The 16,465-nt window shown below is 47.2% G+C and overlaps 1 protein-coding gene across 2 annotated transcripts in view; it reads right to left on the reverse strand.

Annotated features, from left to right (window-relative positions):
• epb41l4a (erythrocyte membrane protein band 4.1 like 4A) overlaps positions 1–15,773 on the reverse strand; it is a 116,614-nt gene extending 100,841 nt beyond the window's left edge. For both annotated transcript variants that reach the window (XM_029628491.2, XM_029628490.2), the window contains exons 1-2: positions 15,413–15,773; positions 14,945–15,230 (exon numbers count right to left, since the gene is read on the reverse strand). In XM_029628491.2, the coding sequence (XP_029484351.1) occupies positions 14,945–15,043 (99 nt within the window). In that variant the 5' untranslated portion in view covers positions 15,044–15,230; positions 15,413–15,773. The remainder of the gene's footprint in view (positions 1–14,944; positions 15,231–15,412) is intronic.
• Between the last annotated feature and the right edge of the window lie 692 nt (positions 15,774–16,465).

A 16,465-nucleotide genomic window follows, 5' to 3' on the forward strand; every position in this document is an offset into this window, starting at 1 on the left:
CCTCTCAACCCCTATAGCTGGCAGGGTGTCTCCTCTCCACCCCTATAGCTGACAGGGTGTCTCCTCTCCAACCCTATAGCTGGCAGGGTGTCTCCTCTCCACCCCTATAGCTGGCAGGGTGTCTCCTCTCCACCCCTATAGCTGGCAGGTTGTCTCCTCTCCAAGCCCTATAGCTGGCAGGGTGTCTCCTCTCCAACCCTATAGCTGACAGGGTGTCTCCTCTCGACCCCTATAGCTGGCAGGGTGTCTCCTCTCCAACCCTATAGCTGGCAGGGTGTCTCCTCTCTACCCCTATAGCTGGTAGGGTGTCTCCTCTCTACCCCTATAGCTGGCAGGGTGTCTCCTCTCGACCCCTATAGCTGACAGGGTGTCTCCTCTCCAACCCTATAGCTGGCAGGGTGTCTCCTCTCCAACCCTATAGCTGGCAGGGTGTCTCCTCTCGACCCCTATAGCTGGCAGGGTGTCTCCTCTCCAACCCTATAGCTGGCAGGGTGTCTCCTCTCGACCCCTATTGCTGGCAGGGTGTCTCCTCTCCAACCCTATAGCTGGCAGGGTGTCTCCTCTCTACCCCTATAGCTGGCAGGCTGTCTCCTCTCTACCCCTATAGCTGGCAGGGTGTCTCCTCTCGACCCCTATAGCTGGCAGGGTGTCTCCTCTCCACCCCTAGAGATGGCAGGGTGTCTCCTCTCGACCCCTATTGCTGGCAGGGTGTCTCCTCTCCACCCCTATAGCTGGCAGGCTGTCTCCTCTCTACCTCTATAGCTGGCAGGGTGTCTCCTCTCCACCCCTATAGCTGGCAGGGTGTCTCCTCTCGACCCTATAGCTGGCAGGGTGTCTCCTCTCCACCCTATAGCTGGCAGGGTGTCTCCTCTCCACCCCTATAGCTGGCAGGCGGTCTCCTCTCGACCCCTATAGCTGGCAGGCGGTCTCCTCTCGACCCCTATTGCTGGCAGGGTGTCTCCTCTCGACCCCTATAGCTGGCAGGGTGTCTCCTCTCCACCCCTATAGCTGGCAGGGTGTCTCCTCTCCACCCATATAGCTGGCAGGGTGTCTCCTCTCCACCCCTATAGCTGGCAGGGTGTCTCCTCTCCACCCCTATAGCTGGCAGGGTGCCTCCTCTCAACCCCTATAGCTGGCAGGGTGTCTCCTCTCCACCCCTATAGCTGACAGGGTGTCTCCTCTCCAACCCTATAGCTGGCAGGGTGTCTCCTCTCCACCCCTATAGCTGACAGGGTGTCTCCTCTCTACCCCTATAGCTGGCAGGCTGTCTTCTCTCTACCCCTATAGCTGGCAGGGTGTCTCCTCTCGACCCCTATAGCTGGCAGAGTGCCTCCTCTCCACCCCTATAGCTGGCAGGGTGTCTCCTCTCCACCCCTATAGCTGGCAGGGTGTCTCCTCTCGACCCCTATAGCTGGCAGGGTGTCTCCTCTCCACCCCTATAGCTGGCAGGGTGTCTCCTCTCCACCCCTATAGCTGGCAGGGTGTCTCCTCTCCACCCCTATAGCTGGCAGGGTGTCTCCTCTCGACCCCTATAGCTGGCAGGTTGTCTCCTCTCCACCCCTATAGCTGGCAGGGTATCTCCTCTCCACCCCTATAGCTGGCAGGGTGTCTCCTCCACCCCTATAGCTGGCAGGGTGTCTCCTCTTTACCCCTATAGCTGACAGGGTGTCTCCTCTCCACCCCTATAGCTGGCAGGGTGTCTCCTCTCGACCTCTATAGCTGGCAGGGTGTCTCCTCTCCACCCCTATAGCTGGCAGGGTGTCTCCTCTCCAACCCTATAGCTGGCAGGGTGTCTCCTCTCGACCCCTATAGCTGACAGGGTGTCTCCTCTCCAACCCTATAGCTGGCAGGGTGTCTCCTCTCCAACCCTATAGCTAACAGGGTGTCTCCTCTCGACCCCTATAGCTGGCAGGGTGTCTCCTCTCCAACCCTATAGCTGGCAGGGTGTCTCCTCTCTACCCCTATAGCTGGCAGGGTGTCTCCTCTCTACCCCTATAGCTGGCAGGGTGTCTCCTCTCGACCCCTATAGCTGACAGGGTGTCTCCTCTCCAACCCTATAGCTGGCAGGGTGTCTCCTCTCCAACCCTATAGCTGGCAGGGTGTCTCCTCTCGACCCCTATAGCTGGCAGGGTGTCTCCTCTCCAACCCTATACCTGGCAGGGTGTCTCCTCTCGACCCCTATAGCTGGCAGGGTGTCTCCTCTCCACCCCTATAGCTGGCAGGGTGTCTCCTCTCTACCTCTATAGCTGGCAGGGTGTCTCCTCTCCACCCCTATAGCTGGCAGGGTGTCTCCTCTCTACCCCTATAGCTGGCAGGGTGTCTCCTCTCGACCCCTATAGCTGGCAGGGTGTCCCTGTCTCTACCCATATAGCTGGCAGGGTGTCTCCTCTCCAACCCTATAGCTGGCAGGGTGTCTCCTCTCGACCCCTATAGCTGGCAGGGTGTCTCCTCTCCAACCCTATACCTGGCAGGGTGTCTCCTCTCGACCCCTATAGCTGGCAGGGTGTCTCCTCTCCACCCCTATAGCTGGCAGGGTGTCTCCTCTCTACCTCTATAGCTGGCAGGGTGTCTCCTCTCCACCCCTATAGCTGGCAGGGTGTCCCTGTCTCTACCTCTATAGCTGGCAGGGTGTCTCCTCTCCACCCCTATAGCTGGCAGGGTGTCCCTGTCTCTACCCCTATAGCTGGCAGGGTGTCTCCTCTCCACCCCTATAGCTGGCAGGGTGTCTCCTCTCCACCCCTATAGCTGGCAGGGTGCCTCCTCTCAACCCCTATAGCTGGCAGGGTGTCTCCTCTCGACCCCTATAGCTGGCAGGGTGTCTCCTCTCCACCCCTATAGCTGGCAGGCGGTCTCCTCTCCACCCCTATAGCTGGCAGGGTGTCTCCTCTCCAACCCTATAGCTGGCAGGTGGTCTCCTCTCGACCCCTATAGCTGGCAGGGTGTCTCCTCTCTACCCCTATAGCTGGCATGGTGTCTCCTCTTTACCCCTATAGCTGGCAGGGTGTCTCCTCTCCACCCCTATAGCTGGCAGGGTGTCCCTGTCTCTACCTCTATAGCTGGCAGGGTGTCTCCTCTCCACCCCTATAGCTGGCAGGGTGTCTCCTCTCCAACCCTATACCTGGCAGGGTGTCTCCTCTCGACCCCTATAGCTGGCAGGGTGTCTCCTCTCCACCCCTATAGCTGGCAGGGTGTCTCCTCTCTACCTCTATAGCTGGCAGGGTGTCTCCTCTCCACCCCTATAGCTGGCAGGGTGTCCCTGTCTCTACCTCTATAGCTGGCAGGGTGTCTCCTCTCCACCCCTATAGCTGGCAGGGTGTCCCTGTCTCTACCCCTATAGCTGGCAGGGTGTCTCCTCTCCACCCCTATAGCTGGCAGGGTGTCTCCTCTCCACCCCTATAGCTGGCAGGGTGCCTCCTCTCAACCCCTATAGCTGGCAGGGTGTCTCCTCTCGACCCCTATAGCTGGCAGGGTGTCTCCTCTCCACCCCTATAGCTGGCAGGCGGTCTCCTCTCCACCCCTATAGCTGGCAGGGTGTCTCCTCTCCAACCCTATAGCTGGCAGGTGGTCTCCTCTCGACCCCTATAGCTGGCAGGGTGTCTCCTCTCTACCCCTATAGCTGGCATGGTGTCTCCTCTTTACCCCTATAGCTGGCAGGGTGTCTCCTCTCCACCCCTATAGCTGGCAGGGTGTCCCTGTCTCTACCTCTATAGCTGGCAGGGTGTCTCCTCTCCACCCCTATAGCTGGCAGGGTGCCTCCTCTCAACCCCTATAGCTGGCAGGGTGTCTCCTCTCCACCCCTATAGCTGACAGGGTGTCTCCTCTCCAACCCTATAGCTGGCAGGGTGTCTCCTCTCCACCCCTATAGCTGACAGGGTGTCTCCTCTCTACCCCTATAGCTGGCAGGCTGTCTTCTCTCTACCCCTATAGCTGGCAGGGTGCCTCCTCTCCACCCCTATAGCTGGCAGGCTGTCTCCTCTCCACCCCTATAGCTGGCAGGGTGCCTCCTCTCGACTCCTATAGCTGGCAGGATGTCTCCTCTCAACCCCTATAGCTGGCAGGCTGTCTCCTCTCGACCCCTATAGCTGGCAGGGTGTCTCCTCTCCACCCCTATAGCTGGCAGGGTGTCTCCTCTCAACCCCTATAGCTGGCAGGGTGTCTCCTCTCCACCCCTATAGCTGGCAGTGTGTCTCTGTCTCCTGTCTAGCTGTAGCTCTGGGACTGGAACAGTGGCCTACTGCCTGTAACTGCCTTGAAGCCACACAGTTAGTAGTTCCTCCTCCTCCTTCCTAGTTCCTATTCCTGTCTAGTTGCCATTGGAAACCCTCCAGTTGCCCATAGAGATCGTATTATAATCAAATTCCTAATTCTATGCCTGTGCCATTCCATCAGTCAGATGCCAGAGCAGACCCCTCTCCATTGCCATGGCTACCCTGCTGTAAACACAAGCCATTGTTGCCGTGGTATGAGGTGAGCACAGATTATACTGGTTTCTAGGTTCGGCATGTTTCTGTGAGACTGTTAAAGATATTACCAAAATACGTTTAGACAACAGCTTTGTGTGTTTTGTATGTTTGGGTCCAAGGTTCTGTTGTGCTTTAGGCTAGACGGTGTCTCCCTTTGTAATAGTCACTTGAGTTTGTTTGTATATAAATTACTATGCTACTCTTTGGTTGTCTTCAATATGCACCCGGGCCGGATTTGAATAGCTATTCTCTGATCTCTCAGTTTATCCTTCCCTCATCATTCCTGAACGCCCAAGAAAACCAAGGTAACCTGCCAAAATGACCATCGCCCCGTAGCACTCCCATCTGTAGCCATAAAATACTTTGAAAGGCTGGTCATGGCTCACATTAACACCATCATCCCAGACACCCTGGACCCACTCCAATTGTGGGTATAACCTCCGTAGGTATAATTCTGTGGGCCTAATTCAGATAATGCATAAGAAACAAGATGCCCAGCGCTTCAAGGCAAGCATCCTCCAAACTTTCTGTGGCATCTTGTGCACTACACTTGCCTGTCCAATGGATATAAACAACTATAGCTTGCCCGCTCCATAGCAAGCTGCTCTAGCCGCACTGATTGGAGAAGTCATTTAATGTTGAGCTAAATGTTCAAAATAATAATAATAATAATTCAGAGGTTTAAAAAATAACAGAATGGAAAGTTATATTAACTGGTACTTTTTTCAGAATTTTATTTTGCTGGTCAGAACAGTGAAACAGAACGGGAAAAATAGTTTGGTTCAGAACGAAACGATTGGAATATCATTTTGGTTCCAACCCCTGATAAGGAGTGACCTTGGCTCACTGAGATTTCAGATGTTCCAAAACACACACACACACGGTTACATTGTGCCATGTCCTAAATGCTGAGTCCTGCCTGGTCACCAAGGAGACTAAAGTCAAAGATAAAACTAGACCAGAGGAAAACACAACATAATGGAGTTTTAATGGATATAGGCTACATTATGAAGATGATAACGACTACTCTAATCACCAGGCAAGATAGTAAAGCTAAATACATGATAACAACTGTGACATTACCATTGTATGATCTGGGGAATACGTATGTGTTAAGAAGTTAAATTGATCATTGAGATGCTTTAGTAGTAATTACAGTATTGTAATGTGAATTACACGGCACAGTAGGACAGATAAGGAGACTGTTCAGCTCCAAAAACATCTCAGATGTGAGTATTTGGATCTGAAGCAACAAACATGAGACCTCACAGCCAGACTGTAAGTGAAAGTTTATCTGCAACCTTACAGGCAGAGAGAGAGAGAGAGAGAGAGAGAGAGAGATAGATAGATAAAGAGGCCGAGAGAGGGGGAGAACGAGAGCGAGAGACTGAGCTATCTGACTGGGGTGAAGTCTGAAGTACAGTGGTTTAAAAATTAGATTTTCAAAAAACAGTAATAATTCATGTTGAAAGTTCTTTAATAATGTTTCTGACACTAGTATTGCTTGTCGTTTTAATATCACATTCTGAAAATGTGGCAACTCTCAGTGCTCCCATTTGTAATACAGAGTATCTCAATCTCTGCCTAAGGAGAAATAAGCACTTGCAGCAAGTGGCCAGTGTCAATGACTTCAGCAGAGTTGGGTTAGAGCACAGTGTTGATGACATCAGCAGAGTTGGGTTAGAGCACAGTGTTGATGACATCAGCAGAGTTGGGTTAGAGCAGTGTTGATGACATCAGCAGAGTTGGGTTAGAGCAGTGTTGATGACATCAGCAGAGTTGGGTTAGAGCACAGTGTTGATGACATCAGCAGAGTTGGGTTAAAGCAGTGTTGATGACATCAGCAGAGTTGGGTTAAAGCAGTGTTGATGACATCAGCAGAGTTGGGTTAAAGCAGTGTTGATGACATCAGCAGAGTTGGGTTAGAGCACAGTGTTGATGACATCAGCAGAGTTGGGTTAAAGCAGTGTTGATGACATCAGCAGAGTTGGGTTAGAGCACAGTGTTGATGACTTCACAGAGTTGGGTTAGAGCACAGTGTTGATGACATCAGCAGAGTTGGGTTAGAGCACAGTGTTGATGACATCAGCAGAGTTGGGTTAGAGCACAGTGTTGATGACATCAGCAGAGTTGGGTTAGAGCACAGTGTTGATGACTTCAGAGTTAGGTTAGAGCACAGTGTTGATGCCATCAGTAGAGTTGGGTTAGAGCACAGTGTTGATGACTTCACAGAGTTGGGTTAGAGCACAGTGTTTATGACATCAGCAGAGTTGGGTTAGAGCACAGTGTTGATGACTTCAGCAGAGTTGGGTTAGAGCACAGTGTTGATGACATCAGCAGAGTTGGGTTAGAGCACAGTGTTGATGACTTCACAGAGTTGGGTTAGAGCACAGTGTTGATGACATCAGCAGAGTTGGGTTAGAGCACAGTGTTGATGACTTCACAGAGTTGGGTTAGAGCACAGTGTTGATGACTTCAGCAGAGTTGGGTTAGAGCACAGTGTTGATGACTTCAGCAGAGTTGGGTTAGAGCACAGTGTTGATGACATCAGCAGAGTTGGGTTAGAGCACAGTGTTGATGACTTCACAGAGTTGGGTTAGAGCACAGTGTTGATGACTTCAGCAGAGTTGGGTTAGAGCACAGTGTTGATGACATCAGCAGAGTTGGGTTAGAGCACAGTGTTGATGACTTCACAGAGTTGGGTTAGAGCACAGTGTTGATGACATCAGCAGAGTTGGGTTAGAGCACAGTGTTGATGACTTCACAGAGTTGGGTTAGAGCACAGTGTTGATGACATCAGCAGAGTTGGGTTAGAGCACAGTGTTGATGACTTCACAGAGTTGGGTTAGAGCACAGTGTTGATGACTTCACAGAGTTGGGTTAGAGCACAGTGTTGATGACATCAGCAGAGTTGGGTTAGAGCACATTGTTGATGACTTCACAGAGTTGGGTTAGAGCACAATGTTGATGACATCAGCAGAGTTGGGTTAGAGCACAGTGTTGATGACATCAGCAGAGTTGGGTTAGAGCACAGTGTTGATGACATCAGCAGAGTTGGGTTAGAGGACAGTGTTGATGACTTCACAGAGTTGGGTTAGAGCACAGTGTTGATGACTTCACAGAGTTGGGTTAGAGCACAGTGTTGATGACTTCAGCAGAGTTGGGTTAGAGCACAGTGTTGATGACTTCAGCAGAGTTGGGTTAGAGCACAGTGTTGATGACATCAGCAGAGTTGGGTTAGAGCACAGTGTTGATGACTTCACAGAGTTGGGTTAGAGCACAGTGTTGATGACATCAGCAGAGTTGGGTTAGAGCACAGTGTTGATGACATCAGCAGAGTTGGGTTAGAGCACAGTGTTGATGACATCAGCAGAGTTGGGTTAGAGCACAGTGTTGATGACTTCACAGAGTTGGGTTAGAGCACAGTGTTGATGACTTCACAGAGTTGGGTTAGAGCACAGTGTTGATGATATCAGCAGAGTTGGGTTAGAGCACAGTGTTGATGACTTCAGCAGAGTTGGGTTAGAGCACAGTGTTGATGACTTCAGCAGAGTTGGGTTAGAGCACAGTGTTGATGACATCAGCAGAGTTGGGTTAGAGCACAGTGTTGATGACTTCACAGAGTTGGGTTAGAGCACAGTGTTGATGACATCAGCAGAGTTGGGTTAGAGCACAGTGTTGATGACTTCACAGAGTTGGGTTAGAGCACAGTGTTGATGACTTCACAGAGTTGGGTTAGAGCACAGTGTTGATGACTTCACAGAGTTGGGTTAGAGCACAGTGTTGATGACTTCACAGAGTTGGGTTAGAACATCATTTTACCTGTCAGTTATAACCATAGGGATAGAGCACTCTTTCTTATGCCAGAAATTAGCATATGTCAGAGAGCTTGTGATGATTAAACTAAAGATGCAAGCGAATGTGTGTGTGTGTGTGTGTGTGTGTGTGTGTGTGTGTGTGTGTGTGTGTGTGTGTGTGTGTGTGTGTGTGTGTGAGCGAGAGTTTGAACGGTATTTGCTGTTCCATGCCTAAAAGGACAAGTGGTGCAGAAAACAACTTTAACAAGCATCAACAACATCCTCCTATTTTGCAAATTCACAAATAACACATGAAATACTTCTCAAAAACCCCAAGTCTGTAACTCAATCAGAATGGAATTCCATTGTAAAGCTGAGTTAAAACCCTGTCATGTGTAGGTGTTTAAATAAGGTATGTGAATGACAACAATTGAATCTGATTTAATCCCGACCTGTCAGAGGAGAGACTACACTGCTCAGGGTGACTAAAGGCAGGCAGCCATGCAGAGTTTATCGCACTGTTCTTCTCCAGTCCCCCTGAAATCCCACTGAATCTTCCCTCTCTCTTTCCCCCCTCAGCTCACACCCTCCTGTTTGGCTGACTGAGCAAGGAGGTGCTCACTCATACCTCAGTACTTCTGGTTCTACCCACTACAGCTCCCCTCCCCTGCCCTGTCGCTATCTGTTGCTCACACTTGTTTATCGACTGGTAACATATCAGGGTGAGAGATCAGATTACACCACTGTCTGCTACTTAAAAATTAGAATTTGTATTTACCGCAATCATAATTTAGCACAGCGTTCCGTTTATTCTCCTATTATAATGAGAAAGGAATGGTTTGCGATTGTGACAAGCAAGCCTTGCAAATCAAAAACTCAATTTAGTTTTGTTTGGCTCCTTTCAAAAATAGATATATATATGAGGGCTTGTGATAATTAAACTAAAGATACATGCGAATGTGTGTCTGTATGTGTGTGTGTGGGTGCGCACACACAGATCTAGTCATCCAGGGCCCAGAATCTACCATTGTTCATTATCACTTTAAACCTGTGCCGACAGCAATTGAAGGTAAGTAGACACTGCGGTTGTTGCTAAGTAGTTATTATATCTATTTCATTAGTTATGTGCTAATAATAAGCTAACACCGTCAACCTCAAAGACTAACCTAGAAGGCTGTACCCTCACCCTGGCTTTTGAACATTCACATTCTTGAACTCTGTCTTCAAAGACTCCATTGAATGTTGTTGTTTTTTTTTCCACGTCAACCACTTAACATAATCTGATTATGAGGGTGGTTTTTCATCAGGCGTATTGCCTACAATGGGTCATCTCAAATCTGAGAGGACAACATTGAGAGTATCCTACTGAGTCAATAAACAGATCACTTCCATTTATTAGATCCACATTTACATGCCAGTCCCAGAGTTGAGAATCTGAGCATCCCTAATTAGACTATTATTGCTCCCTGCGCCATTAACAGGAACATGTTAGTAAATAATTCACACCAGAGGCTTTGAGTGTGTGTGTGTTTAGTAACACCAGCATTAGGAGCTAATATGTGGATCAATACTCAGTCCCAATTACATAATGAGCTGCTACCTGGTCTGCCTGACCAATAGCTAGATACAGTATGAGGCAGGACAGGTTCTATAAGAGAACTCAGGCTATTATACTGCTATAAAGTTGCATGTTCTCTCCTGGGACTTATGTTCTCTCTCCCTTACATACACACAGTGTTTGATCTTGTCACAAACATATGTGTGTGTTTGTGAGTTTGTGTGCGTGCGTTTACATACACCACAGATGTGGGGTGTTCGTCTGCCACTCCCTCTTTGATCCAGATGGAGTCCGTGTGTATTTATCTCCCCAGTGCTCTACCCTACTGAGAAGCCAAGCCCGGGGAAGTCTGTGTTTGTCTCCAAGAGAGAGAGAGAGAGAGGCAGAGCGAGAGACAGAGCGAGAGAGCGAGAGAGAGAGAGAGAGAGAGAGAGACAGAGCGAGAGAGAGAGAGACAGAGCGAGAGCGAGAGAGAGAGAGAGAGAGAGAGAGAGAGAGCGAGAGAGAGAGAGAGAGACAGAGAGAGAGACAGAGCGAGAGAGAGAGAGACAGAGCGAGAGAGACAGAGCGAGAGAGAGACAGAGCGAGAGAGAGAGAGACAGAGTGAGAGAGAGACAGAGCGAGAGAGCGAGAGACAGCGTGAGAGAGAGAGAGAGAGAGAGAGAGAGAGAGAGAGACAGAGAGAGAGACAGAGAGACAGAGAGAGAGACAGAGCGAGAGAGAGAGACAGAGCGAGAGAGCGAGAGACAGCGTGAGAGAGAGAGAGCGAGAGAGAGAGAGAGAGAGAGAGAGAGACAGAGCGAGAGAGAGAGACAGAGCGAGAGAGAGAGACAGAGCGAGAGAGAGAGAGACAGCGTGAGAGAGAGAGCGCACGTGCGAGAGACAGAGACAGAGAGACAGACAGAGATATGGCACCAACACAGATCCTTTTAGTGGTTTTCCAGTACTGTTGTGCCTCTGAGCATTTGTTATTTGTTGTTGTGCGATGTCAGCTAACAGAGGAACAAGTTTGGGGCATTTTCCGCCCACCTGGTACAGTAGATATACTGTATGTGATGGAAGTGAGCTGTGTCATCTCAACCTTCCCAAGTTCTCCCATGTCACCTCGCTGCTCCGTACACTCCATTGGCTTCCAGTCGAAGCTTGAAGAACATGGTGCTTGACTACGGAGCCCTACCTCTTAAAGAGTATCTTAAATAAGACATCTAAGTCTTATCTCCCCCCAAATTAAATGTACAAATAAATAATAATAACCTTGCACTACTAGCACTGACTTTGCTGATAACTTCTATAGAGGGGATAAAAATATCACTACAACTGAGATATGATGTTGTCTCATCTAGCTATCTAAAGATGAATGCACCAACTGTAACTGTTGCTCTGACTAACAGCATCTGCAAAATAACTAACATATAAATGTGTTAGTTATCATTTTCCTACCTAAAGACATACCGATTGTGTCTACGGAAAAAAAAAAAAAAATTCACACAGTCTGGGGTAGAGTGCATCCACATCATGCAGAAATTCTTCACGGGTTTCAAAGAGTGAAATGGGAATGTCTCTTCACCACACAAAAACAGCCCTGAGTCAAATTGGAGAAAAAAAGCAAGGCACTAATGATTGAACAGGGAGGTATTCGTTTACTTTCCCTCCGGTGACGTATCAGCAGCAGATCCCACATGATCCTCCAGTAGCCATCAGGTGCATTAGAAAGTAATGAGTTTCCATAGCAACCAGCTCTTGACTTTCACTTTTAGGAATTCACTGATTTTACATATCAATCTAATGTCTGAGGATATTAAGGCGAGAAATGTATTTTGAAAACTGTCAAAAACTATTATTTTATGTCTAAATTATTATTTATTTATTTCTAAATAACGTGATTAAAATGGTATTTTGTTTAACTTCCCTAAGTCCCAAATACCAATCTAGATCTCTATAGACACAATGGAATTGACAGATTACGCACACGCGTAAACTTTGCCTTCAGCCAAGCCTATGAATGTCTGTCCCAGACATGCATCATTCTCCTGGTGTACGCAGTCTGCCTCTCCTGTACAGGGCTCTACGGTGACCTTTTTTACAAGGAGCACAAGTTGAAAAATGTAGGAGCACAATTACAAATATTTGAAGTATTCTTTATAGTAATGGTGAAACAGTCATGAATCTGCGCTCAGTGTATTCTCCATGGCACTCAGGGGCTGCAGTACAGTGAAGTAATCATTGCAACCATTGTCTTCTGGGCGATTTTTTTCTAGGCGCACTGGTGCTCCTAAATTATAATTCCAGGTTGCACAGCAAAACAGTTAGACGCATATGCGAGTAAAATGGTCACACTGTAGAGCCCTGCTCTCCTGACACCGGCATGAAATGATGCCTATTCTTTGTGACAGCCTTAGGAGGTGACCCGTCGTACAAAAAAACACCATGCTCATTGTATTTAGTGGAAGTTGGAGAACAAAGACATGGCGACAAGGAAGGAAGCAGCTGCGGCTAGCTGCTCCCAAAAAGCAGCATTGTTTTCGTTAATTATTATCCAGAAAGCTAAGAGGCCAGTGCCTCTCTATCCAAGGCCACAGAAAACAGAGGGGTCTTGAGGGTCAGCGGCCGCTGTCTTTGCGATTGTTCTGCACTGGTTTGATGTGGTAGCAACACGTGAGCAGATCTGTACCTCACTAAATCGAACACAGCCCACAGGCCATAATCAATGGAGCCTTTGTGTAAGAGGCTCAGTGCTGCTCACTGCAATACAGCTACGGCACAGACTCTGGGTTTATCTCAGCTCACCTCAGACTCTTACTGTATGTGTTCCCAGCAGCCAAGCATAAAAGCTTTGACAAACATATGAAATAATGAATAATATCAATCTATCATTGCACAGCACCAGCAGTAAATCAAGGACCTAACTTCTGTTCATATTTTGAACACCCGTGTGGAGGTCAACCCCTTGGGAACATGTGTGTGGGGGTCAACCCCTTGTGGACACACGGGTGGTCAACACCTTTTGGGACACACGTGTGGAGGTCAACCCTTTGGGGACACGCGTGTGTTCAACACCTTTTGGGACATGCGTGTGGAGGTCAACTAACCAGCATGTTGGTTGTTTGATTGGTTAGTTAGTTAGTTGGGCTCGTTGTCTGAGAGGAAGAGAAAAATAAGAAATCTGACTGACAGACCGAGTGCCTCACTCTGTGATCGACACTCCGGGGGAAAAAATGTGTTACCCGAATGCACGCTTTGTTCAGCCCCGCATTCCATCTCTTTCTTTTGGCCCAAAGCCTTTTAACTCAAACCATTTCATTGTCTCTGTCTGGTCTCTCATTCATGTGGTTTTCAGTAGCAGAAGTGTCACTAGGTGCAGGGGCCAGGGAAATATGTCACGCCACACTGCTGAACGTTAAGCTAATCTTCGACAGCAACAGAGAGCAGTATCAATAGGATTAGATCCACTTTCACTTCAAGAGTCTGTCACTTGTTTATAACACATATTTGTGTGTTTGTGTAATAAAAAAAAGTTTGTGAGAACCAACTACAAACCCCCCCCCAACAAACTCAAACGTTCTTATAAATTGTCATGCTGGGATCTGGTGAATCCTAGAGCCCAATACATTATTCTCTGAATGTAGCTAGTAACATCCATGGGACCAACCCAGAGGTAAACTCCACTGCTGTGAGCTAATCCAACCACTGACTAAACCAGGATTATAATCCTACTCTGCTGAATCAGTACAGTGAGAATGCATTCATTCGAAACCTCCCCACAACAGCCTTACACCAGAGCCATACACAGAGAATATGCAGCCTATACATATTGCTCTGCCTTACATATAAGTGCATAATATACAGCTGATACTGTGTATTAGACCTGATACTGCACCATGGCTGCCAATGAGCCCACCCGCTCATGCTCAGCCTCTCACATTAACAATTAAGAGGATGAGTAACCTGATCTCTCCAATGGACTAGTGGAACACACACAGGGAGAGTAAAGACAAGACAAGAGAGTGTCAGGGGGCAAGACGAGGCAAAGCAACCAGATGCTGTTTAGTTCATCATGCATTACTACATCCCTGTCTGCCTCAGGCCTTCCGACATGCAGCCAGACCTGAGTTTCTTCAGAGATTATAGCCGACCCATAAACTAAACCCATATTCCTAGCTTCTAATGCTCCCAGTCTGGCCATGTGAGTTGGGATTCTCTAGTCAAGAGAAAAATGGAACATAGAAACCAATAGCAACATAACAGTCTTTGATTAGCAGTCATAGAGTGGTTGTGTTTGACGTTTAGAACCCTGGTAGATTGGCAGACAGTTTGCTCTCCTAAAAGACTTTAGTGAAACTGTTGTTAAGTTGCACCAGTATTGCACCAGTGTCGCTATCATCATGAAGGCATGCTCTGAGTTTTTCTTTCTCGATGCAGTATTTGACTGTGTTTGGTAGCAGACTTGTGGAATTAACATACCATCTGTTAATATAACATTATGAGGATTAAAAGGAGCATTAATGTACTGAGAAACTGTGGCATGTACAGTAGGCTGCTATAAATCAAATACTGTACAGACACATGACCAAGTTAAACAAGAAAACTGGCCCTGGTTGGTTCTCATCCAGTTTCAGGCATCCAATGATGTCATTCTTATGCTTTTGTTAGGATGAAAATCACCTATAGTATCATTTCAGATGTAATTCACAACCAGAAATAAGTCATGGAGACTATCAAAGCCACTTCAATAGCCAAGTCATGTTTCTTTACAGCCCTTGGGTCCTGTATTTTGTTTCACAGAGTCAGAGAGTTCACAGCAAATTACAGTAAGACTACAGGCTACTTTAATGGCTCCGGTAGGACACTTTCTTTCGTAATAATGTCGCCTCAAAAGACAACATACATAGCCTATATGGTCGGCAACCTGCCACGTTGGGCTTTCAAACGCCATCTCAAACGTTGAGTAGAAGTGAGTCAAAAATACAGACTCCAACAACCGCATGCATCAGTCAAAGTAGCAGCACAGATTCTTGGCAAGCCTCATCGCGCGCACGGTGATGACAGACCCCTCATTAAAGCAAGGCTACCTGTCAACCGCCTCACCTGACAGACAGGTGAGGACGTGTAAAGGGATCGTCTCTTACCTTTATTCCTTGTTGTTGAGTAGTTAACGTCAATTTGGTTTCATCCAACAGTAGAACTTCACAATAAAACTCCTCCTGAGCAGTGCAGAAGCAACTCATGTCTTTTCTTTTGAGGGTATACAAGGAGAGCACTGATTTAGCTGACTTCTGACAGTTCAATGATAAAGGAGTGTTTGTTCATAAGAAATTATGGACTAATGTTGGGAGTAAATAAAAGTCTAATTCATCAGGGGTTTTTCTTCAATTAGACCACTCCTTCGCCAATCCTTTTGTGATTATCACTGATCTGCAAAAGAAAATACACAACCATTTAAATTATTATTGAATTATCAATTGACATTAATGCATTGTAACGAAACTGCACCTGCTAAAACAAGGATTAAAGAAGCTTTTATAAAATAGTCACAATACTGTAAACAAATGCTTATAATAACATTGTAGTTGTAAGGGTCTCAATAGGCTACACACCTTTATGCTCTCTCCCAAATATTCACGAAACATTTGTTTTGAATTGTAGGTCGGTCTTTCAACAAATCAGCCTTCAAATTTCAAATTGAATCCAAACCGCAGCGCTCCTTCCTTGTTTTGTAAATCCAATAAACACATGGGTTCTGCGCTCTTCAGTGTCACCCAGGTCCAATGTTCAGGGATGTCCAAGAAAAATATGAATTCCTTTAAAAGTGATCTACTTTTGATCTCCAAGTCTTTCGTTTTAATTTGGTTTATATCCAGAAATACTAAACGTGAAGGTAGAGGCGTAACCTGCATTTGTCGGCTTAGAAAAATGAGCCAAAAACTCGCCACTCTTCAGCATTTCAGGCAGTCGGTTGCTAAGGAGCGGTGACCATCTCTCAAGACAAAGCTCCCCGACATAAATGACTCCGCCCCTCTGGACTTTCCACCCATTGAAGCCATACAGCCAAAATGCATTCATAGATGATACAATTATGCCACCTGTCGGGGATTTGCAGTGGTCGCGCTCTCTCTCTCTCTCTCTCTCTTTCTGTGTATGTGGGGACAGTGGTATGCCTGTACATAATTTCAAAATACCTATTTTAAAACCCACTGTAGGCTACAGTAGATAGGCTACAGGATATTTTCAGTTGATTTGTGCTCACATATTTTTAGAGCTATAAGTGCTACCTTGCTTTGTACTGGTGGTCGGTCTTTGCCAATGTCTCCCCAGAAAAAAAACAGGTGGGAAACTAAAAAGTTATCATCCATTACAATAATCAATTCAGTTCAACCAATACTCAACTATTGTTCTTATGTTATGTTGGTCTGTGTGGAATGCACATGATGACCTTATTTCCTCTGTTTCCAGATAAGGGTAGCCCAATATATGTTTATATGGACTTATGTATGTGAAGCCTACGTCTGTGTGTTATAGCCTGTGAATACATAAATGAATAAGGTGTAATTGCCAGTTAAAGGTGGGATACGTATGTCTACTGTAGGAAAAGTGGGTCAGAAGGCTAATCAACCTTCCATAAGTAGGCTGGCATAGGCTAGGCTACACAC

This window comes from Oncorhynchus nerka, linkage group LG22 (genome assembly GCF_034236695.1).
Source record: "Oncorhynchus nerka isolate Pitt River linkage group LG22, Oner_Uvic_2.0, whole genome shotgun sequence".
Classification (NCBI taxonomy): Eukaryota; Metazoa; Chordata; class Actinopteri; order Salmoniformes; family Salmonidae; genus Oncorhynchus; species Oncorhynchus nerka.